Genomic DNA, 25,648 nt, shown 5'->3' on the forward strand with positions numbered 1-25,648 from the left:
CATGAAGGAACCTCTAGGACCCTGGAAATATTCTAGCTTTCCATCTGGGTGGTAATTACACAGCCATAAACATACATAAAAATTCAAGTTAAGCTGAACACTTCAGATTTCCCCATTCCCTAAATGTAAGTTATACCTCAATTAAAAAACAAAACAAAACACCAAAATGTGACCCGTAGTGCTTTTGCATTTGAGTAAAGGCAATGCATTAAAAACGCTTATATCATTTCAAGAAATATTTTCTTTTCTAAAAAATCAAAACTGTCAAAGTTACCTGGCAGATTGCATCAATGTCCAGCAGGTGTGCCTTCTACCAATTCTTCCTCACAGACAGAGTGTCCTGCCGAGGACATGTTTGACTTTGGTGCTAATTTGATTGACTTTGCTAATAGTTTAACAAACCTCTTTGAATCCCCTGTGTCTGTGGGATACAGTGCAAACATCTCAGTGAAGCAAAGACTTTCCTGATCCATTCCCAACCTGTCTTCATAGATCCAGGGTGACCTCTCTTCCTGACCTTAACGCCATTAGACATCACCTTACACATGAGGCCCTCCTTGGAAAATGTGTGGGGCAGTTATACTCTCTCTTACAGCGTTGCTATGAGTGGGAACCGACTGGCGGGCAACAGGTTTGGTGTTTTTTTTTTTTTAAAATAAGTGAATTGTAAATTCCATTTTTGTCCCAGACTTCTGGTTTTCATAGAAATGTTGCTTCCCATTCAATTCTTCCCTGCAGAAAAACTTGAGAATAAAAGCGGATAACAAATGAGACAGTTTAGTTAAGACATAAATTAGTTCTGTCTCTAGTTTGGGTTTCCCATTTTAAGGGAGCCAGTCTCCTGTGCTAATACAACAGTCACTAGCCATACATGGCTATTTAAATTTAAATTAGTTAAAAGTAAGTAAAATAAAAAATTAATTTCCTCAGTCTCATTTGCCACATTTCAAATGTTCAAAAGCCACGTGTGGACGGCGCAGAGTGGGATTCTGTTGGACAGGGCTGAAGCCTCTGGACTTTACAGTTACTCCTCCGTCTTCACTTCAGCCCTCTTCCCACAGTTTCTCCTATAACCACTATCTTCCCTATTGTGTCTATAATTACTTGTGTCTTTTAATAGAATGAGAGCTCCAAGGGGGCATGGACTGTGTTTTAATTCACTTCTTTAGCTCCAAGTTTAGCTTTGAAGCACCCGGCACGTAGTAGGCGCTCAGTAAATGTAGAATTAATGAATGATAGGCCATCCCCCGAAATACATCATCCAGATAGATCGGTCCCAAGCCGTTTTCCGTGCTGATCCGTCCCTTAAAAGACTCTGGCCTTTTTAATTCTAAAGCATTGCCTGGAATTAGAGCCGGAAGCCGCGATCGCCCTGGCAACTGCCGAGGTGGCCCCAGAGCCCCGCGGCCTCACCGCGGTTGGGCTCGCCTTTTGCCCGCCCCGCCCTGCTCGCGCCCCCGCCGTCCCATCGTCACTGCGCAGGCGCGGCCCCCCGAGCGTGGGGCGGCTCGAGGCTACCCGGCTGCAGGCGCTCAGAAGCGCGGGGGTTTGCGGCCTGCGCTCGGCCGGCTCCAGCCGCGCGCTCTCCGAGGCAGCTAGGCGCAGCGAGGCGCGGTCAGCCGAGCATCCCCGCGCCCGGGGCCGTGTGGCCATGGAGAACCAGGTGCTGACACCGCACGTCTACTGGGCTCAACGACACCGAGAGCTGTATCTGCGCGTGGAGCTGAGTGACGTGCAGGTAAAGGCCGGTGCCGGCGGCGGGATGCTCGCTGAATCGCGGCTCCCGACGCCCGCCGGGACCGCCATCCTCTTTGTCCGATTGCGCGCCGAGCAGCCTGCAGTGCGCCGATGAGATCCGGGACGCCGGGCACTCGCGGCATCCAGGCCCCGGCTTGCCCTGGTCAAGGCACACCGGCACATCTCGGGCCGGGGCTGCGACCCCCGAGGGCTGCAGGCATCTTCAGGTGCCCAGTGAGTCCGGAGTGGGCCTCGGCGGCCGCCCAGGGCCTCTGCCATTTGCGCGGCCTGGTGGAGCCTGGTGGAGCCCGAGGCCGGCCCCGGAGGCCAGGCCGTCGGGGTTCGGGTTGGCGGCTGCCCTTCGGGGTGTGGGAGGAGCTCGTCGAGTCTGGGGTACCGTGCTACAGTGGCCGGCTGGACTGTGGCCGGACGCGTAGCGCTGCCCTGAAAGGTCCAGCCGGGTCCCTCCGACGTTCACGAAGCCCGCCACTGCCTCGGAGGGGCCACACCCACCTCCCAACCGTTTAGAGATAGAAATCATTTTCAATAACTTTAAACTTCAGAAGACCCCGAGGAACCGACCCGCCCCACGCTGGTTTTGAAGGCGGTAAGCGCAGGTTTGCTGAGGTGCATAGAAAAGTTAAAAATTGTTTTAAATTACGTTTAGCATTTACATTTAGTGTCATTGGCCCCCTATATGAACAAGCTGAGGCCTCCTCAATGGTGGAGACCCCAAGATGTGTGTGCGCAGCCCTCTCCCCACCCCCACCGCGTCTAAACCATCCAGGATTCCTATCTTTGGGGAGCTGTAGTTTTCAGTCTGAAATGTTCTTTCTACTGTCATCCTTACTCCCCGCTTTTTGACGCCTATAGCACTTTATAGCCTCATTCACTCCACCTAACGCTTTCTGCCTGGGAGTCGGGCATTTATGTTTGGGTCTATCACCCCGTCTGGCTGATTGCCTTGAGCAATGTAGGTGCTCTCTGAGTGTTGACTTGAATTTGTTAAATTTAATCTTTCCTTCTGAAAAATAGGAGCCCTGGTGGCACAGTGGTTAAGTGCTATGGCTGCTAACCAAAAGGTCAGCAGTTCAAATCCACCACCCGCTCCTTGGAAATCAATGGGACATTTCTACTTTGACCTTTAAGTTCGCTATGAGTTGGAAATGACTGGATGGCAATGGGTTTGGTCTGGAAAAATAAACCTGTTTTTTCATTGAAATATAAAGACAAAACTTTTATTAACACCTAACTAATAATTTTTTTAATAACAACAGTAGGAGAATAACAGCCTAGCGGTGAGTGTCAGACCAGCTCCTGAATGTCTGGGGCTGCTCTTTCTTTCTCAGTTGATTTATCTGTGCAGGGCCTGTTGGAACCAGGGGTTCTGGCTTGGGATGAAGCAGTTCGTTAATTTTTACAATAAAAGAGCTCGTGGAATACGTACATTTGTCTGGCATTGAGCTAGGTGCTGGGTTGTTGGACAGGTCTAATGCCCCTACTTATTGTAGCATGTCCCACAAATTCTGTGTAAGTATGAGTTTTAAAGTGTTGAGTTTCAGTTTTGGGGGCATCTGCTCTGCAGCCCTCCCTTTCTGAGACACGGTTTACACAACTCTATTCTGTCTTTGAAGCTCTGGTAGCACAGCGGTTAACAGATCGGCTGCTGACTAAAAGGTCGACAGTTTGAATCTATCCTTGGAAACCCTATGGGGCAGTTCTAGTCTGTCGTACAGGGTTGCTATGAGTCAGAATTAACTTGATGGCAATGGGTATTTGTCTTTGGACAGTGGCTGGTCAGAAACCACTGCTGATGTGAGAAGGAATAGCAGATAATAAACACTTCAGCAGTGGCATTGTCCGTGCTTGAAGTGAGCAGTAGCAGAGAGGCCAGCTGAGGAACAGGGGGCTTGGGCCAGGTTCACTTTCAGAACAGAATTTACCTTCAAAATAAGCATAATGGATAGGTTTGTGCCAACCACTGCAGTTGTTAAAGCATGGTTTTTGTTTGTTTAATTGTATGTGAACTAAGTATGTTTGGGAGATGTTTGAAAGATACTGTTCTTGAGCTTCCCTAACAGAGGACCTGGTAGAAAGAGTGGTAACCAAAGATGTGAAATTGAGTTCTTACTCTTCTACCTACTAACTGGTGACCATAGATAATTCATTTAACCTCTGTGAACTTCTGTCTCTTCATCTAAGTAAATGTGAATAATAACACCCAATTCACAGGACTGTTTTAAGGTTTGAATTGGATAATGGATTTGAATGTACTTTACATATTCAAATGTCTGTTATTCAAGTGTAGGGAATTATTACTGTGTTTAACGTTAGATGAGAGGGGTAGACACAAAGAGTTATGGGAAAGAATAGGATCTATTAGCACAAGGAGGCAAACTGTTCATTGCAGCAGAAAATTGAAAACAGTCTAGATGCTCATCATTCCCTTGGAGAAGGAAAATTATGGTGTGTTTACACTCTGGGTAATTGGAAGGAGGGTCTAAAGAAGCAGAGGTTCGCTCTAGATTGGGTGCTCTCAGAAAGTGGAGATAATTCTATTGGCTGTTTTGTGGGTGGCATAGTGACCTGTGCTTACACAAAATTATGTAATGGCCTTGTTTTGCTTCATTTTATCATGGTCTCAGAGTAACCTCATCTGAGGTTTGTATTCTGTGAGATGGTTTATTTTCAACAGGAGAATGAAATGGCCTGGCTGTGAGTGTCAGAGCAGCTTGTAACTATATTGAGGTTTAGCCGTGGACGTCAGGTCAGCTTTGTTGTCCAGGGGTATATATCAGTTTTCCTGCAGATTTAAAATTTTTTAGAATAAGGAGTTGAAGTGAGAAGAATCATATTAAAAATACATACTGGGTTTCCTTCAAGGGAGAATCAATAAGAATAAGTTCAGACTACTCAGCAGAAACCATGCAGGCAAGAAGGGAATGGGACGACATATACAGAACACTGAAGGAGAAAAACTGCCAGCCAAGGATCATATATCCAGCAAAACTCTCTCTGAAATATGAAGGCGAAATTAAGATATTTACAGACAAACACAAGTTTAGAGAATTTGCAAAAACCAAACCAAAGCTACAAGAAATACTAAAGGATATTGTTTGGTCAGAGAACCAATAATATCAGATATCAGCACAACACAAGGTCACAAAACAGAACATCCTGATATCAACTCAAATAGGGAAATCACAAAAACAAACAAATTAAGATTAATTAAAAAAAAATACACATAACAGGGAATCATGGAAGTCAATAGGTAAAAGATCACAATAATCAAAAAGAGGGACTAAATACAGGAGGCATTGAACTGCCATATGGAGAGTGATACAAGGCGATATAGAACAATACAAGTTAGGTTTTTACTTAGAAAAATAGGGGTAAATAATAAGGTAACCACAAAAAGGTATAACAACTCTATAACTCAAGATAAAAGCCAAGAAAAACGTAACGACTCAACTAACATAAAGTCAAACACTATGAAAATGAGGATCTCACAATTTACTAAGAAAAACGCCTCAGCACAAAAAAGTATGTGGAAAAATGAAATTGTCAACAACACACATAAAAAGGCATCAAAATGACAGCACTAAAAACTTATTTATCTATAATTACCCTGAATGTAAATGGACTAAATGCACCAATAAAGAGACAGAGAGTCACGGACTGGATAAAGAAACACGATCCATCTATATGCTGCCTACAAGAGACACACCTTAGACTTAGAGACACAAACAAACTAAAACTCAAAGGATGGAAAAAAGTATATCAAGCAAACAATAAGCAAAAAAGAAGAGGAGTAGCAATATTAATTTCTGACAAAATAGACTTTAGACTTAAATCCACCACAAAGGATAAAGAAGGACACTATATAATGATAAAAGGGACAATTGATCAGGAAGACATAACCATATTAAATATTTATACACCCAATGACAGGGCTGCAAGATACATAAATCAGATTTTAACAGAATTGAAAAGCGAGATAGATACCTCCACAATTATAGTAGGAGACTTCAACACACCACTTTCGGAGAAGGACAGGACATCCAGTAAGAAGCTCAATAGAGACACGGAAGATCTAATTACAACAATCAATCAACTTGACCTCATTGACTTATACAGAACTCTCCACCCAACTGCTGCAAAATATACTTTTTTTTCTAGCGCACATGGAACATTCTCTAAAATAGACAACATATTAGCTCATAAAACAAACCTTTGCAGAGTCCAAAACATCGAAATATTACAAAGCATCTTCTCAGACCACAGGGCAATAAAACTAGAGATCAATAACAGAAAAACTAGGGAAAAGAAATCAAATACTTGGAAAATGAACAATACCCTCCTGAAAAAAGACTGGGTTATAGAAGACATCAAGGAGGGAATAAGGAAATTCATAGAAAGCAACGAGAATGAAAATACTTCCTATCAAAACCTCTGGGACACAGCAAAAGCAGTGCTCAGAGGCCAATTTATATCGATAAATGCACACATACAAAAAGAAGAAAGAGCCAAAATCAGAGAACTGTCCCTACAACTTGAACAAATAGAAACTGAGCAACAAAAGAATCCATCAGGCACCAGAAGAAAACAAATAATACAGATTAGAGCTGAACTAAATGAATTAGAGAACAGAAAAACAATTGAAAGAATTAACAAAGCCAAAAGCTGGTTCTTTGAAAAAATTAACAAAATTGATAAACCATTGGCTAGACTGACTAAAGAAATACAGGAAAGGAAACAAATAACCCGAATAAGAAACGAGAAGGACCACATCACAACAGAACCAAATGAAATTAAAAGAATCATTTCAGATTATTATGAAAAATTGTACTCTAACAAATTTGAAAACCTAGAAGAAATGGATGAATTCCTGGAAAAACACAACCTACCTAAACTAACACATTCAGAAGTAGAACAACTAAATAGACCCATAACAAAAAAAGAGATTGAAACGGTAATCAAAAAACTCCCAACAAAAAAAAGCCCTGGCCCGGACGGCTTCACTGCAGAGTTCTACCAAACTTTCAGAGAAGAGTTAACACCACTACTTCTGAAGGTATTCCAAAGCATAGAAAATGACGGAATACTACCCAACTCATTCTATGAAGCCACCATCTCCCTGATACCAAAACCGGGTAAAGACATCACAAAAAAAGAAAATTACAGACCTATATCCCTCATGAACATTGATGCAAAAATCCTCAACAAAATTCTAGCCAAGAGAATCCAACAACACATCAAAAAAATAATTCACCCTGATCAAGTGGGATTTATACCAGTTATGCAAGGCTGGTTTAATATCAGAAAAACCATTAATGTAATCCATCACATAAATAAAACAAAAGACAAAAACCACATGATCTTATCAATTGATGCAGAAAAGGCATTTGACAAAGTCCAACACCCATTTATGATAAAAACTCTTACCAAAATAGGAATTGAAGGAAAATTCCTCAACATAATAAAGGGCATCTATGCAAAGCCAACAGCCAATATCACTCTAAATGGAGAGAACCTGAAAGCATTTCCCTTGAGAATGGGAACCAGACAAGGATGCCCTTTATCACCGCTCTTATTCAACATCGTGCTAGAAGTCCTAGCCAGGGCAATTAGGCTAGACAAAGAAATAAAAGGTATCCGGATTGGCAAGGAAGAAGTAAAGTTATCACTATTTGCAGATGACATGATTATATACACAGAAAACCCTAAGGAATCCTCCAGAAAACTACTGAAACTAATAGAAGAGTTTGGCAGAGTCTCAGGTTATAAGATAAACATACAAAAATCACTTGGATTCCTCTACATCAACAAAAAGAACACCGAAGAGGAAATAACCAAATCAATACCATTCACAGTAGCCCCCAAGAAGATAAGATACTTAGGAATAAATCTTACCAAGGATGTAAAAGACCTATACAAAGAAAACTACAAAGCTCTACTACAAGAAATTCAAAAGGACATACTTAAGTGGAACAACATACCTTGCTCATGGATAGGAAGACTTAACATAGTAAAAATGTCTATTCTACCAAAAGCCATCTATACATTTAACGCACTTCCGATCCAAATTCCAATGTCATATTTTAAGGGGATAGAGAAACAAATCACCAATTTCATATGGAAGGGAAAGAAGCCCCGGATAAGCAAAGCACTACTGAAAAAGAAGAAGAAAGTGGGAGGCCTCACTCTACCTGATTTCAGAACCTATTATACAGCCACAGTAGTCAAAACAGCCTGGTATTGGTACAACAACAGGCACATAGACCAATGGAACAGAATTGAGAACCCAGACATAGATCCATCCACGTATGAGCAGCTGATATTTGACAAAGGCCCAGTGTCAATTAATTGGGGAAAAGATAGCCTTTTTAACAAATGGTGCTGGCATAACTGGATATCCATTTGCAAAAAAATGAAACAGGACCCATACCTCACACCACGCACAAAAACTAACTCCAAGTGGATCAAAGACCTTTACATAAAGACTAAAACGATAAAAATCATGGAAGAAAAAATTGGGACAACCCTAGGAGCCCTAATACAAGGTATAAACAGAATACAAAACATTACCAAAAATGATGAAGAGAAACCCGATAACTGGGAGCTCCTAAAAATCAAACACCTATGCTCATCTAAAGACTTCTCCAAAAGAGTAAAAAGACCACCTACAGATTGGGAAAGAATTTTCAGCTATGACATCTCCGACCAGCGCCTGATCTCTAAAATCTACATGATTCTGTCAAAACTCAACCACAAAAAGACAAACAACCCAATCAAGAAGTGGGCAAAGGATATGAACACACATTTCACTAAAGAAGATATTCAGGCAGCCAACAGATACATGAGAAAATGCTCTCGATCATTAGCCATTAGAGAAATGCAAATTAAAACTACGATGAGATTCCATCTCACACCAGCAAGGCTGGCATTAATCCAAAAAACACAAAATAATAAATGTTGGAGAGGCTGCGGAGAGATTGGAACTCTCATACACTGCTGGTGGGAATGTAAAATGGTACAACCACTTTGGAAATCTATCTGGCGTTATCTTAAACAGTTAGAAATAGAACTACCTACCATACAACCCAGAAATCCCACTCCTGGGAATATACCCTAGAGATACAAGAGCCTTCATACAAACAGATATATGCACACCCATGTTTATTGCAGCTCTGTTTACAATAGCAAAAAGTTGGAAGCAACCAAGGTGTCCATCAACGGATGAATGGGTAAATAAATTGTGGTATATTCACACAATGGAATACTACGCATCGATAAAGAACAGTGACGAATCTCTGAAACATTGCATAACGTGGAGGAACCTGGAAGGCATTATGCTGAGCGAAATTAGTCAGAGGCAAAAGGACAAATATTGTATAAGACCACTATTATAAGATCTTGAGAAATAGTAAACCTGAGAAGAACACATACTTTTGTGGTTACGAGGGAGGGAGGGTGGGAGAGGATTTTTTTATTGATTAATCAGTAGATAAGAACTGCTTTAGGTGAAGGGAAAGACAACACTCAATACATGGAAGGTCAGCTCAAATGGACTGGACCAAAAGCAAAGAAGTTTCCGGGATAAAATGAATGCTTCAAAGGTCAGCGGAGCAAGCGCAGGGGTCTGGGGAACATGGTTTGCGGGGACTTCTAAGTCAATTGGCAAAATAATTCTATTATGAAATCATTCTGCATCCCACTTTGAAATGTGGCGTCTGGGGTCTTAAATGCTAACAAGCGGCCACCTAAGATGCATCAATTGGTCTCAACCCACCTGGAGCAAAGGAAAATGAAGAACAACAAGGCCACACGACAACTAAGAGCCCAAGAGACAGAAAGGGCCACATGAACCAGAGACCTACATCATCCTGAGACCAGAAGAACTAGTTGGTGCCCAGCCACAATCGATGACTGCCCTGACAGGGAGCACAGCAGAGAACCCCTGAGGGAGCAGGAGATCAGTGGGATACAGACCCCAAATTCTCATAAAAAGACCAAACTTAATGGTCTGACTGCGACTAGAGGAATCCCGGCGGCCATGCTCCCCAGACCTTCTGTTGGCACAGGACAGGAACCATCCCCGAAGACAACTCATCAGACATGAAAGGGACTGGTCAGCGGGTGGGAGAGTGACGCTGATGGAGAATGAGCTAATTATATCAGGTGGACACTTGAGATTGTGTTGGCAACTCTTGTCTGGAGAGGGGATGGGAGGATAGAGAGAGAGGGAAGCCGGCAAAATTGTCAGGAAAGGAGAGACTGAAAGGGCTGACTCAAGAGGGGGAGAGCAAGTGGGAGTAGGGAGTGAGATGTATGTAAACTTATATGTGACAGACTGATTGGATTTGTAAACGTTCACTTGAAGCTTAATAAAAGTTATTAAAAAAAAAATACATACTGTTTTGGGGGTTCCCAAGACCCACCTACACGTTCAGTGATTCGCCAGAAGGACTCCCGGGGCTCGGCATATATAGTTGTACTCAAGGCTAAGGCTTATTATAGTAAAATGATACACAGCAGGATTAGCCAAGGAAAAGAGACACTGGCAGAATCTGGGGAAGGCTACGCATACGTAGACTTCTTTATCTTCTCTTCATTTGAGTGTATTCCTTTCTCTAGCATGGAAGAATGCAGTAATGTGTTCGTTTCTGCCCAGGGAAGAACATTAGAGATTCAGCACCCATGGTTCTTACTGAGGGCTGGTTACATATGTACCCTCTGCAGGGCATGTACTAAAATTCTAGACTCCCAGAAGGAAAGCTGGTATTCACTGTAAATCACATTGTTTGTGGGGACAGTGAAGCACCCTTATCAGTTAGGGAGTGGAGGAGAACCAAGTTCCCAGATGCCAGCCAAGGCCCAATCCTAGAAGCAGGCCCTTTAAAGATAGCAGCCTCAGGTCAGCTATGTTCATTTTTTTCTACGTATCTACTAATCACACACACACACAGACAAATACACAAGATGTGAATGAGAAAGGAAACTCTTGTCTAAAGAGTTAGGTAGTAGATAGTACATTGAGCTCTTTGTGGTTCTGTCAAGAGATGATGAAAATGGGACAGATTAATTTAATTTCAGTTCAGTAAACAGTTACGGAGGCATTGGTGGTTCAGATACGAATGAGACACAGTCCCTGCCATCAAGGAGCTCAAGTCTAGGGGCAAGTACACCAATAAACAAAAACTACAGAAGAGTTGATAAGTGCTACAATAAAGGTGAAGGCAAAGTGGTCAGGAAGCTATCAAGTTAGTTGGTGGCGGTGAGGAGGTGGGAAGAGGCATTAACATTTGAGCTGGACTTTGAACAAAGAATTGTGTTCAACAGGCAGGGAGTCCTGAAGGGTGAGCTAGCCAGAGGAAGAAAAGGAACCAGAATATGAGTTCTCACTAGCGGCCAGATTCTTAGTAGGTTATAATTCTCACAACAGTCTTGTGAAGTCAATGCTTTTATTATTGTTTTAAAAATGATGAGTGGCTATGGATTTGAAGGCAAATGATAGAAATAAAAAGTGATATAACTATGATACATGTTATATATCATAGTTATGTATATAGGTCTGTCTCACTTCAAAGTGAAAATACAGGCCAATCTCCCTTGTGAATATAGATGCTGAAATATTTTTTGATTGCTTTAGCATCTCCTTTTTCCCAGTTTTGAACTTGTTTCTGGCGTAATCTTTTTTTACACGACTCGGGCTATCCCTCTACCACCACCACTTTTGGAGAAGCTGAATGTGATGTGTCCAGTTCACTGCCGGGGAGGAGAGCTGTCCCTTTATTGCTAGTTAGCACCTGAAGTCTCTGGCTCACAGAGATGCTTAGAGAATGCTCCTGGGCTTATACTCTGCTAAGTACTTCAACCTTTGTTGGGCACATCCATCCACCTGTGGAGAGTAAACTGGGCCACTCGCACCTCTTGTTTGCCTTTCAAGTGAATTAGGGTATGGAGGACATATAGAATTGGGCAAGAAGTGACCTAGGCAGGAAATTTATCTCCAAGATAACCCAGAACTCTAGCTGCCATGATAATGTTTCTACCGAAACCCTGGTTCCCATGCTGAGGAAATACCGCCCTGGAAATGTAGCCCATTTTAAGGAGGTTCTCTTCTCGTGCTACAGAGGAGGTCAATCAGATTTCTAGCCCTTTTGGGTGAGCTGCCTAGTCTGAAGTCTGTACTTCCACTGGGGAGAGTCTTAACATAAAGTTTGTGTGGTGCAGTGAATTACTTAATATGGCCTTCGAGCCATAGTCATTGTGACTCCCACAAAATGATTGGATGGGACTATGGAAGTATGGTGCTTGTGGCCCACCAAGGGGATTGGACAGCCTGCTAAGAGTGCAAATAAAGTTCATGGAACCCCTGTGGAGGTTAGGACCAGGCAAATAAGATGTATGGAACCCTAATGAGGGGATTAGTCAGTTTTGCCATCCCACTAGTCTTAAAAAAGAGCCAATCCCAAAGGTGGGGTTGGGGTAGGGGTCCTTACTACCACCAAGAAGAAGAAACAGGAGTGGAGTGTGTCCTTTTGGACCCTGGATCCTTGTGCTGAGAATCTCCTAGGCCCAGGAGACAGAGAGAAAGAGAAAGTGAGCTGTCACACAGGAGATGGCGCAAGATGGCAAGAAGCAATGACAGAGAAATGATAGCAGCAGAACAAGGAGACCCAGCCTATTTCTAGAACAAGGTGGCTACAGAGGGCATGCCATGCTGACCCACAGCCCATGGAGTGAGAGAGCTGAGAGCCTTCGGGCAGGAAGCTTCCTGGCAGAGTAGGGTGCCTCTGGGCATTTACTGGTGGAGCTGAAGTGCTTTTTTTTTTTTTTTATGCAGGGCAGAGGCCTGGTCAAGGGCCAGAGGCCTGCCTGCAGGCACAGCTGAAGACAGGCTGTCCTGACTGAAGAACCATATCCTGCTTTGTAACCTGTGACTTCCCTAATAAATCCCAAAATCATGAGTACCATCTGTGAATTCTGTGTGACCATTGCAGCGAATTAGCGAACTCAGCAGAGAAGTAGAGAGTGCTGTGGGAGGTTTGGCTGGTGTCAGAATTGGTAAAAAGATTGGAGGGAGGAGGAATGTCTGACCTCTGCGTCATAGGAATCAGCCTTGGGCTGTTGATCTTCATTTACTTCCCCTGGTGAAGTTAGAGGAGGCCTGATGTTGCCCCCATGCCATTTTTACATTTGGCATCAGAAGCAGGGTTTGTTTCAGTGGTTCCAGACTTACAGAAGCCTGGGACGTTGTAAGGGAAAGAATGAAGGGGTGTGGGAAGTGAAACTTTTGATTCTTAAGTGGTTATTTTGTTTGTTGTTATCTATAAGGGCAGAAAGGAAAGAGATGTTATGCTGCAGCTGAATAGAGAAAAATCGCATCTGGAGTGTTTTGGGACAAAAGCCAGCCCAGTTAAACAAGATGATTGATAGGCATCCAGGGTCTTCTAGTTCCACCTAGCCCAAGGCCATATGCATAAGAATGGGAAGATAGTCAAGGTGTGGAGAAGATGGAACTGGAATATTTTAAAAAGGATTATGTGTTTATTTGAATATACTCTGGATATTGAATATTTCTCCTACTTACTGTTGTAAAAACAGACCTAAATGTTTGATGGGAATGAATATTGGATATTATAGATTACAGAGAGTGTATAACTCTGCCTTCAACCAGTACTTGATTGGGTATGTTAAAAGGGGAACGAGGATTTGCCCGAAAGAAACACACACTGTTCATTTCAATGCAGTAGCCCTGTGTGTAGAGTATTGGGGGCTTAGGTCAAAAACCTGAGCCCCACCCAGGATCTTTCCATTCAGGAAATTTGTGTTTGAAAAGACATGCAGACCTACCCAGAAGTGCTGAGAGAGCAGGAGATTTGCATTTAAAGGAAGGACCTGCAGAAAAAAATAATGAGCGCCTTGCTTTTGAACTTTGAGCAAGTGGTTTGCCTTTGTGTGCATCAAAGCAGGAAAAGCCAGTGCGCGTCAGAAGAACCTCCTTCCAGGACTGGAACTTAAAGGGAGCGGACAAGTAGACAGGTTGGTATGCTCAATTAAGATGACCACCTGGGTCCACGAGATGAGTGGAAGTGGGAGAGGGGCAGCAACAAAGAGATGGGCTGAGTTTGGACATGTTCCACTGGCACCCATTGACCTAGCCCATGGAGGCTAGGGATGAGAGAGAGGGGGCTGGCAGATGTGAAGTGCAGGGAGTTGTGTGGGTTCCTGAACCTATGGTTGGTGTCCGTTGACCTTGCCCATGGGGACTAGGGATGAGAGATAAGGGGCTGGCTGGTCTGAAGTGCAGGGAGGTGTGTGGACTCCTGAACCTATGGCTGGTACCCATCGACCTTGCTCACAGGGGCTAGGGATGAGCTGACCAGAACCCTACCGAATGGAGAGAGAGAGATGTTTGACACCGTGAGCTGGTGTAAATTGCTGCAATTTGATGGCTTCCTCCGGACTGGACTTGGCATACGAATGCAGATGCTGAACGTTCCAGCCACAACAGAAGATTCCTCAGATGGAGGAACATGCTGGTTTGATAGGAATGGGCAGTTTCAACATTGGCTGTCTAAATGCGGGGAGATAAAGGCATGAAGTGGTTGGCTTACACGCTTCCCTGGGTGTGCTTACACTCCAAATGAGAGGGACAAGGGAGGATCTCATCTGAATAGATACCTCTTTTCCTGATGGGTCTGGAAAGAGAGGGTGGGGGACGACGCTGAGAGGATTTTATGATTCAGTTGTGCGTGTTGAGTGTTAACAGGCTTAACTGTGATTGTAAAAACTGGAATTGTAGAAGCTGTAAGTGTGAAAGAGTGGACTGAGGGAGAGGCACTTCTGAACTGGAGTGCAGTGGCTGAACCTAAAGTTCCGTAAAGGTTTTGCTATGCTGATACCTCGTGAGGCTCAGAGCAAGGGATAATCTCTCAGTTAAATTTTATGAGACACCAGAAAGGGTAAAGCTGGGATAACTTTTGGAGAACCTGACCAGATCTGGTAGAAGTTGTTCACTACAGATTAGTAAGTAAGTAAGCACCGTAAAGGCTGTGCTTACTGTTTACTGAGTCATCCACCCCTCTCAGGGATTGTAAATTTGAAAAGAGACTTTGATTCTGTAGGAAAGTGCTGCGGGTTTAGAAGAGAGACAGATGCCAGCCATACCTGGAAGCAAAGTCTTTGACGTGAAAAAAAAATAAGTGAAATTGTTCACTACAGATGATCTGGTAAGCAAGGTGAACACTGTGCTTATTTTGCATGTTTGATAATCCACCTCTGCCTGTATGGCTGGTACCTGAGTAACTTCGCCCTGAGGACTCTTTGCCCTACTGTACGACTAATTGTTAATGGCTGTTTTGGACTGGTAAAATGATTGAGAGGGGGAGGTTATCCTCCAAATATGAAAGAACAATGGCTGAAAGAGCCAGGGGGTGGCCTGCAGTACAGTGAATTACTTAATATGGTCTGTCTAGCCTATGGTCTTTGTGACTCCCATAAAATGATTAGGTGGGACTATTTGCATAGTGTTTGTGGCCTACCAGCAGGATTGGACAGCCTGCTAAGAATATAGATAAAGTTCATGGAACCCCTGTGGGGGTGGGACCATGCAAATAAGGTGTATGAAATCCTAGCAAGGGGATTGGTCAGTTTTGCCATCCCACTAGGCATAAAAAAGAGAGCCCATCCCAGAGTGAAAGGGGATCCTCACTACCACCAAAAAGAAAAAATTGAAGCAGAGCACATCCTTTGGACCTGGGATCCCTGCACTGAGAACCTCCTAGGCCTAGGAGCCAGAAAGAGTGAGCTGTAACACTAAAGGTGGCACAAGATAGAGTGAAGCCATGGCAGAGAAACGGTGGCAGTAGAACCAGGAGACCTGTACGAGACTGTGTGGCGGACTTCAGAGGGCATGCCAACATCACAGCCCACGGAATGAGAGACCTGAGAGCCTTCGGGCAGAAGGCTTCCTGGTGGAGTGGGATGCCTCCTGGCACTTTCTGATGGAGCTAAAGATCTTTGTAACACTCGCCCGAGCAGGACAGAGGCCTGGCTGAGGGGTGGAGGGCCAGAGAGAGGCTTGCCTGCAGGCACAGCTGAGAAGAGGCTGTCCTGATCAAAGAACCGTATCCTGAGTTGTTCCTGATCCTGAGTTGTAACCTGTTGTTGTTAGGTGCCGTTGGTTGAGTCAGTTCTGACTCAGAGCGACCCCGTGCACAACAGAACTAAACACTGCCCTGTCCTGAGCCATCCTTACAATCGTTGTTACGCTTGAGCTCATTGTTGCAGCCACTGTGTCAATCCACCTCATTGAGGGTCTTCCTCTTTGCTGTTGACCCTGTACTTTTTCAAGCATGATGTACTTCTCCAGGGACTGATCCCTCCTGACAACATGTCCAAAGTATGTAAGACACAGTCTTGCCATCCTTGCTTCTAAGCAGCATTCTGGTTGTACTTCTTCCGAGACAGATTTTTTCGTTCTTTTGGCAGTCCATAGTATATTTAATATTCTTCGCCGACACCACAATTCGAAGGTGTCAGTTCTTCTGTCTTGCTTATTTACTGTCCAGCTTTCACATGCATATGATGCGATTGAAAATACTATGGCTTGGGTCAGGTGCACCTTAGTCCTCAAGGTGACATCTTTGTTTTCAACACTTTAAAGAGGTCCTTTGCAGCAGATTTACCCAATGCAGTGTGTCATTTGATTTCTTAATGGCTGCTTCCATGGCTGTTGATTGTGGATCCAAGTAAAATGAAATCTTTGACAACTTCAGCCTTGCTTGCTGAAAGCGAAAAGGACTTGAAGCACTTACTAATGAAGATCAAAGACCACAGCCTTCAGTATGGATTGCACCTCAACATGAAGAAAACAAAAATCCTCCCAGCTGGACCAATGAGCAACATCATGATGTAACCTGTTACTTCCCTAATAAACTCCATAATTGTGAATATTGTCCGTGGGTTCTGTGTGACCATTACAATGAATTATCAAACTCAGCAGAGAAGTAGAGAGTGCTGTGGGAGGTTTGGCTGGTGTCAGAATTAATTGGTAATAAGGTTGGAGAGAGGACATGTGTCTGACCTCTGCCTAATAGGAATCAGCCTTGGTCTGTTGATATTGATTCACTTTGTCCATGCCGTTTTTACAGCTTGGCACAAATGCTCCTCCCACTGAGGCTTCATTCTCCCCCTTTCCCTAACTCTCTTGGCTATAAATAGAACATTGAGGTTTCTGCTGCCCCACAGTATACCCCCAGCCCCCAACCTTCTCTCTAGCTTGTTGCTTTCCTTTGATGAGCGACTGTACAGAGAGCTGAGCCTATAGGAGGAAAAAAAAATGAAAACCTGGGAACATGCTACCTCTTGCTTATAGTTAATGTTGAGCTGGGATGAAGGGGCTGAGTTGTTTCTCCTTCACTGAAAACAAACAAACAAGAAAAAACAAACCCGAGGATTTTCACTTTAAATCGTGCTGCCAAAGGCATGTGGCAACTTCTGAGAATAAATGAGCAATTTGGAGAATTTCGATCTCTTCTAGTCTTGGTTTGGTTGGGGTTTAAGAGATTCTGGAGCTTGAGGACTAAGTTAGAACCATCGGCACAACCACCCGTAAGCTTCAACTCCTTCTCCCACCTCCTAGAATTTATTTATTCTTCGTGTTGCAGGACAGGTCTTACTTTTTCGTGAAGCTTTCCCCAACCATTCTATTCCCATTGTGTTCGCTCTCTTCTTAATTCCTGTAACGCATTCCTTTTTACTACTCTTTTGGTATTGAGTATGTGTTACCTGATATTATTTGATATCTTCTCAGAGGAAATGACTCACCTGTTCCACTAGATTCTCTGACTCCGGTGTTTGGGAACACCGAGTCTTAGAGCTCTGTATATTCCACCCTTATGCCTCACGTAGCACTTGCCATGGTTCACCACTGAAGGGCCTGATTTAGTATCTCACTGTCCTGCATAGTCAGAGCAGTTTAGGGTCCTTCTTGCAAGAGCTGACAATCTCCAATAACTACAGACAGGCATAGAGAACTCTTACACATAGGGGTGAATAAACCACTCAGTATATTTTCTGGGGAGGTATAAGGTAGGAAGTTGAGCCCCCAAGGAGGGGAGAGAGGAAGAAAAGGGCATCTGGTTTTCATTTCATTTTCTTCCTCACATCCTTGGTCTCTTTTCACAGAATCCTGCCATCAGCATCACGGAAAATGTGCTGCATTTCAAAGGTCAGTATCCGGGCCGAAGCTCCTAGCTTTCTGCGTGGCCAGGGAGATGTGATGGTGATTTCCTTTTATTTTTATCTATTTGTTTTATTTATTTTTATTGATGTTCTTCTTGATTCTTTTGGGGTAAACTAGATTGATTTCAGATACATGATAAGAAAAGTCAAAGAATTTGTTTCACACCCTGCGTCTCCCTTGGAGAGACAGTAGACGTAGTGAAAAAGACTCCTGAGCTTAAACCAGACAACCTGGCTCTAGCTCCCTGGCCTTGGACAAGGTAAGGACTTCTCTGGACCTATAAAATGAAGGTGTTGGATTATATCTGTATTTCTCAAAACTGAGCATCCCATGGCCACCAGGGAATATATCTCCAGGCCCTTCAAGGGCCCAAGGGGCCCAGATTGAAAAATATTTTGTTAAGAATTAAATATGGTGACTTTATCTGATCTTTGGCCATATTGTAGCTGTGAACACATACGCAAACATAGCCACTGACTTGTGTGGCAGTATTTGATTATAAGGCAGCCATCCAAATGACCCAGAATAGGCATCTTTTTTTTTAAAGATTATAATGAAAACAGAAAATAAAAATATCTTTTTTTTTTTTTAATTTTTATTGTGCTTTAAGTGAAAGTTTACAAATCAAGTCGGACTCTCAAACAAAAATTTATAAACACCTCGCTATATACTCCTAATTGCTCTCCCCCTAATAAGACGGCACAGTCCTTCCCCAAAATAGAAATATGTTGATGAGACTTTGTGGCCCCCTGATATTACCCTTGTGTACCAGTTGGAGAAACCCTGCGCTCTGGCTGACCTATAAGGCCTTTCTGGCTCTAACATTCTATGATTCTTTGACTCTGCCTCACCTCCTTTCTCCTCGGTTCATCAGCAGGTTTGCTGCTGTACCTGAGAAGGTAGATCTGGATTCATTGTCACCCAGTGTGGTGGGATCCTCCTTGCTCTCTCTCTGTTCCAGTTCCCTTGGTATATCATGAAGTGGCCAGGGTTATCGGGGATTGAAGAATTTCTGCTTACATTAGATTCCTCTACTGTGATACACTTGCATGAAAGCACAGCCTGGCTTTTGTATCTACTTTGCAAGATGGAGGGTAGTGGTGGTAGTAAATCAAGTATTTTGGGGGGTAAATGCATTGAAAGGGAAGTTAAAGTGATAAAAGGGTGCTTTGCCACTTGAACCTTATAGAATGTCCTACCTTAAGGAATTTACAGTCTAAGAGAATAGCCTCCTGCAGTGGTTAAGAGCTCAGGCTGCTAACCAAAAGTTGGCAGTTCAAATCTACCAGCCTCTCCTTGGAAACCCTATGAGGCAGCTCTGCTCTCTCCTATAGGGTCGCTATGAGTCGAATCAACTCCATGGCAACGGGTTTGGTCTTGATTTGGTAGCAAATAGTAGTAGGTTTTACCACATATAGCCAGATGAGGGAAGAGAACTCCAGGAGGGGATCAAACGACAGGCAAATCAGAGTGTGGGAAGGGAGGCCCAGCAGCACTGGCAGCCCAGCAGTCACTGGCACCAGGTGTGGTGCCTACCTGATGTGGGGAAAGGAGCCACGTCAAGGCACAGGCATGGAGTCATGCCAGCCCTTGGGGACTTTCCTCCCCCTTCTATTTGTCCTGTTTTAGAAATAAGCTGAGAAAGCGTTTATTTCTCCTTGTTCCATTTGGAGTGTGTTAAAGGAGAAGTCAGGGCCTTCCCTTCATTCTCTGGCTCTGGTCAGGAGATTTTTGAATTCAAAGACAAAGTAGATGTGAAAATTAAATTTATATCTGTGTCGTACCTTGGGCTTTGTTATCTATGGTCTTTCTCCTGCCTAGTGTTTGTACTGGGTGTTGCCAAGGTCATACTGAAAGACTAAGCAAACATGTAGGAACTGCTCAGAAGGACATATCAGATAGACTTTTGTCCAGGATTCAGCTTAGCTGGCTGTTGAGGAGCTCTGTTTACAAATTCCCACTCAGTCTGGTAAGGCCTGTTAATATTTGCATACTTCTGAAAAACTGTACCAAGCTGACTTATGAATGAGTCTACTCTGCTTAAGGCCACAGTAACCTACATTTATTTCTTCCTTTATAGCTCAGGGACATGGTGCCAAAGGAGACAATGTCTATGAATTTCACCTGGAGTTCTTAGAACCTGTGAAGCCAGAGGTATGTTCTTTCCTTTCTCACTTCCCACTCTGTTCTAGGAAATAAGTACTAATAGTTTGGTGAAGTGGGGAGCAGGGGTTGTAGGAAAGAAGAAGATAAAAACCAAGGGGGAGCTATATACCTCTTTTATTTGGAACAAAGCTCAGGTTTTAGCTGCTGAGGATGGGAAAAATCAGGAGACCTTAGCTGAATTTGTGCTCCACGATTTCCTGGTGTGTGAACTTGAACAAGCCTGTTCACTTCTTTGGGTTCCAGTTTTCTCTTGTGTTAAATGAGGATAGGACTACGTGATCTCCAGGGTCCTTTCCGGCTCTGATAGTCTCTGGTTTTTAGTGATAGTAGAAGAGTGTGGCATCGATAGAGAGCAGAGTTACACGGGCGGGTGAGGCCCATGCCAAGGGGTTACTCTTTTTTTTTTTTTTTCAATTTTATCGTGATGAACACATACTTAACAAAACATACCATCCCAACAATTTCTACATGTACAATTCAATAACATTGATTACATCCTTCAAACGGTGCAGTTATTCGCACTATTTTCCAGATCATTCCACGGTCATTAATATGACCTCCATGCACCAGGGGAGTTACTTTTCATGACTTTGCCACAGAGGCAAAGAGAAAAATAAAAATCATAAATGGTTAAAGCTGCTGGTCTTTAGAAAGAATGTTGGAAGTATGATTGAAGTTTCCCTTACCTCAGGGCATGAGGACGTTTCTGTAACAAGAAGGAAGAGAATCCAAAAGATGGTACACTTCGGTTTCTAAAATTACACTCCTGGCTCTGGGTGCTTGAGCTTAGTGATCTTTCACTTCAGGGGGTGCAGTTGTTTTGGGAAAGCATTAGTAGTCATCAGTGGCATGAGGGACAGAGAACCTGTCCGTGGGGCTTACTTTGGAGGCAGAGGGAAGAAGTCACATAGAGGAATAATGAGCTGGTGTTAACTGGAACAGCCTCCAGGAATTTGAGTATAGTTGGGAAGACTTCCTCAGCTCACCCTAGTGGAAAGGTTGTTAACTGATGCAGTACAGCTCTGGCCATGCTGCAGGCCTTTCTAAAACAAGAGTTTGCTTTTTCCGGGGATCATTGATCATTGAATTCAGTTATTTTCATGGTGGCTGGTCACAGTACTTTGCATAATGTAGACTTGGCAGGAGGTTGATGTAGTTGCCTCTGTGCTAACCAGAAACTATCTGCCTTCTTCCTCCTTTGTCATCTACTGGGGAGAGTCAGAGAAAGACACTGCTATTCCTACCAGTTCTTCCCTGTACCAGCCCCTGGTTTTCATGTTCTGTTTGTGTCAGGGCAGAGGAGGAAGGGATGTAAGCACACCATGTAATTTCTCTGTGTAGCTGTGCTGGCTTGGTGCCAGTTCAGGGGATACAGTAGGAGAACGGGGAGGACATTCTCACATTCTCAGTTTTTCTCTTAGCCTGTCTACAAACTGACCCAGAGGCAGGTAAATATAATGGTACAGAAGAAGGTGAGTCAGTGGTGGGAGAGACTCACCAAACAGAAGCGCCCACTGTTTTTGGCTCCTGACTTCGATCGCTGGCTGGACGAGTCTGATGCAGAAATGGAGCTCAGAGCCAAGGTCAGTAAGAACCCTCCGATCCCGCCACTGAAGACAGAAATCATGAGGAACTTAAGTTATTTGGGCCACCTCAGATATCTCTTAGAGCCTGGTAGAATAGTGACCAAGATGCAGATTTATCTAGAGACCTAGAGACATGATTTTAGATAAGTACTCCTCAGGTATTTTATAGACTGTCCCTCAGGTGGGATTTGTCTGTTTTTCTCATGATTAAACTGGGGTGGTGATGGGTTTTTAGGAAGAAGACCACAGAAGTTAAGTCCATTCTTATCACATCTTGTCGATGGTTCATGCTGTTAACATGACTTATCACTGTCATCTGGCTGAGGTGAAGTTTGTCAGATTTCTCTCCTGTAAAGTTACTCTTTGTCCCCCTCTCTCCTTTCCTTACTGTCCTTTTTAGAAGGAAGTCACTATGGATAGCCCACACTGGGAGAGTAATGCTCCCCATCTTTTAGTGTGGAATATTTATATAATTTGGATTTCTTCTGCAACGAGAGATTTGTCTCTTTTCCCTCATTTATTTTTTTATTTTATTTTATTTTTTTATTAACTTTTATTGAGCTTCAAGTGATCGTTTACAAATCAAATCAGTCTGTCACATATAAGTTTATATACATCTTACTCCTTACTCCCACTTGCTCTCCCCCTAATGAGTCAGCCCTTCCAGTCCCTCATTTATTTTTATTTATATCAGTATGGAATCATGGATACTTACTTTATACTTTGGGTTATAATCCAATACTACGTTATTTATTTTGTTGCTCAAATTGTTCCAGCTTCGGCCATTGGGAGCTCTTTCAGTTGGCTCCTGGGTCCCTTTGACGTATGTATACTCCCATCATTGTGTTCTTCTCCTTTTCCCCTGCACTTCCTTTCCGGTACTTTCTTGTATATTTCTTCCTTCAGCTCTCAAATTAGCCATTTCTCCAAGGAACCTTGTTCTTTTTATTGGACAGTAGTATTGGAAACCAAGATCTGGGCACTAAGTGTACCCATTGCTCCTGGAGTGTCCTTGTTTCTAGGCCCTCTCAGCTGACAGAGTAAGGAAATAAATGTGTGTATACTGACCTATATATATATATATATATATATATATATATATATATATATACATATACATATACATAAATTTGTAAATATTTCTGTATTCATCTGTATCTTTGTTAACATAAATGTGAGTTCATACTGATGTTGGAGACATAATTTTAGCTTCTGGAAAAGTTATACTGAAAATCTAAAAGTCTTGAAAAATAAAGTACCAATCTGTTTATTTCCTGCCTAAGCTTCTGTTTTTGTTTCTACAACTGCATTAAGTCTTCTAGATGTCCTTTCCAGCTTAAGATTCTAAGTCTGCCTAGTTGGCAGTTTGGAAGCCAACTGATTGGTTTAATTCTGTGAGCACTGGACAGGCATCCTTTGATGTTAGTGCTGCCTAGTAAGGAGGAGTCAGACTTTTTGGCACCTGAGCACATTTGGCACACTCCAGGGTACATTTTCCCTAGTGAAGCAATGAACACCACTGGAGGTACATGCAATCAACATGACTTATCACTGCTGATATTAATCTTAATATGGCTGAGGTGATGTTTCACATACCCAGCATGGGAACTTTTGCAAGTTTCTGGGAATTCTAACTAACTTGTGTTCTTGGAAAACTGTCCAAATTTTAGGAAGAAGAGCGCCTAAATAAACTCCGAATGGAAAATGAAGGCTCCCCTGAAAGTAAGTTGCCACTGCTGCTAGGATAGTTACCAGTTAACTTGCAATAGAGGTGGGGTGTGGATGCAGCGATGTGGCAGGAGAGCTAATAATTTCACCCAGTGGACTGCCTCGGTGAGTTTATGAGAAATCCTTCATGTCCGGTGCTTAAGCTGTGTACGTCCACATCAAAAGGCTTACCTTTAATGTTTCCGTTCTGTCTGGGATGTGACATCATCTGAAGGGATCCACAGGTGGTCTAGCAGAATGGAAGAATCTTAGTCCCCTTGACTGGCTTAGTGGCAAATGGCAGTCAAGTCTTGAATAAAACCAAAAAACCAAACCTGTTGCCATTGAGTCAATTCCAACTCATAGTGACCCTATAGGACAGAGTAGAACTCCTCCATAGAGTTTCTAAAGAGTGCCTGGTGGATTTGAACTGCTGACCTTTTGGTTAGCAGCTATAGCTCTTAACTACTGCACCAAGGTTTCCAGGTCTTGAATAGACATGTGGAAATTACTACACGAGTCCAGGGCTGTACTCCTTCCAGCCTGGTGTTTTCTCCCAACTAAGATCTCAAGAACTTTACCATTGAGAGGAGTGGTTGTCAGCCTGAAAGATGTTCTGCTGCTCAGTAATTTTATAAACATCAATTTCTACCACTTGTAAGTAGGAAACTCTGAAAGTGTATTGTCTCCTGAGTACATAGATTAAATTTGGCAGCTGTCTATTAAATTCATGCTCCATGGGTACTTGAGATGTGGAGCCAGATGACTCCACCATAGCACCTGGCCTCTGAGAGCTTACGTTCCAGTGGGAGGACCATGTACGTCTATACAAAACTAACTCTGAAAAGCAGAATCTGCCCTAAATTAAACTTTTCCAAGTTTTAGCAGCACTTGTTTGGCATGCTCTAAGTCAGGAAGGGAAAGTTTTAGAGGAGTGGTTTCCATGGTGCCCCCAGGGTTCCCAGAGATGCTTTGGGGGCTAGGTCAAGCAAGCAGGCCCACTTCAATCAGAGCAACTCTGCCTTTGTGTCGTATGTATTCCGGTTCTGAATAAGATTTCCTTTGAAAAGGGTTTTCATTGCTTTTAAAAAAGATTTGAATAGCCATTAATTTAGAGGACTCTTCTTTCAGAGAATCAGAGGAGGGGAGAGGATTAGTGAAGGCAAAGAATAACAACAAAAAAGCCACCTTGAGATTTAATCTTTTGATGTTTTAAAGGGGTAAGCTTCAGAAATACATAAAAATTCTCAGACATGGATTTTTAGGATGTTACATAAAACTATAGCTGTTTTATCTAAACTCATAAAGTTCCCTCATGAAGGAAGCTCTTTATGATGTGGAAGTATAATAAACTTTTGTAGTTTTGGAGAAAAAATTTTTAATTAGTAAAATGTTATTAGAAGTCTGACATTTTTCCGACCCCTTAGGATCAGGCTGCTTTTGATTGGCCATGCTATTCAATGTGGTTAGTTAAACATCAGTCAGGTGTTTATGCAGGATATCTGTAGCTTAGGAATAAATATGTAGCCACAAAATCTGAGCTCCATAGCTCTCCTCTTGAAAACTATCCTTTCCTTGACCTGTCTCTTTTTGACTCAACCATGACTCTTGCTAATCCCTTTATACCTGCCTTTGATTAGCTCCTACCTCTAAACTCCTCAGTTGGCTGTGTCTTCATGAACCTTAGGCTGCAAACAAAACTAATGGCCCTTAGCTTCCTGCCTCTCAGTTTGACATTGTCCTCCTTTGGTGTGTTCTTATCCTACCCATCTATCAAAGCCCAGATCAGATGCCAACTTATCCATGCAGACTTGGCCTGATTCTTCTCCAGCCTGCTGTCATTTTCTCACCTAGAAATTTTCACAACATGTTACCTGTAACTGTCCATCTTGTATTATGGTTTTTAGATAATAAGCTCCTTGAGGGTGGCATTGTCTTAACCATCTTTGTATCCCAGTAGTGCTCCTTACAGTACCTTGCACATTGTGGGTGTTCAGTTAATGCTTGGTTGAATGAATATATGATCAAATATCGTAATTCATTTTTCTTTCATTACTGTTTATAGATTTTTTAGCTGATTTGACCTCATGACCTTAAAAAAATTCCAGAGCAGAAACTGTAGACTGTAGATTGTATAAGTAGAGCAGGGGCTGAGGATAGCTTTATTTCCCTTTTATAATGCCTCCTAAGACAGTCA

The 25,648-nt window shown here is 42.9% G+C and overlaps 1 protein-coding gene across 1 annotated transcript in view; it reads left to right on the top strand.

Moving 5' to 3' along the window:
• Nucleotides 1-1,378: 1,378 nt before the first annotated feature.
• HACD3 (3-hydroxyacyl-CoA dehydratase 3) overlaps nt 1,379-25,648 on the top strand; it is a 39,945-nt gene continuing 15,675 nt past the window's right edge. The window contains exons 1-5 of the mRNA XM_049905263.1: nt 1,379-1,738; nt 17,935-17,977; nt 20,073-20,146; nt 21,580-21,741; nt 23,415-23,466. Of these exons, the coding sequence (XP_049761220.1) occupies nt 1,652-1,738; nt 17,935-17,977; nt 20,073-20,146; nt 21,580-21,741; nt 23,415-23,466 (418 nt within the window). The 5' untranslated portion in view covers nt 1,379-1,651. The remainder of the gene's footprint in view (nt 1,739-17,934; nt 17,978-20,072; nt 20,147-21,579; nt 21,742-23,414; nt 23,467-25,648) is intronic.

This window comes from Elephas maximus, chromosome 13 (assembly GCF_024166365.1).
Source record: "Elephas maximus indicus isolate mEleMax1 chromosome 13, mEleMax1 primary haplotype, whole genome shotgun sequence".
In the NCBI taxonomy this organism is placed as follows: domain Eukaryota; kingdom Metazoa; phylum Chordata; class Mammalia; order Proboscidea; family Elephantidae; genus Elephas; species Elephas maximus.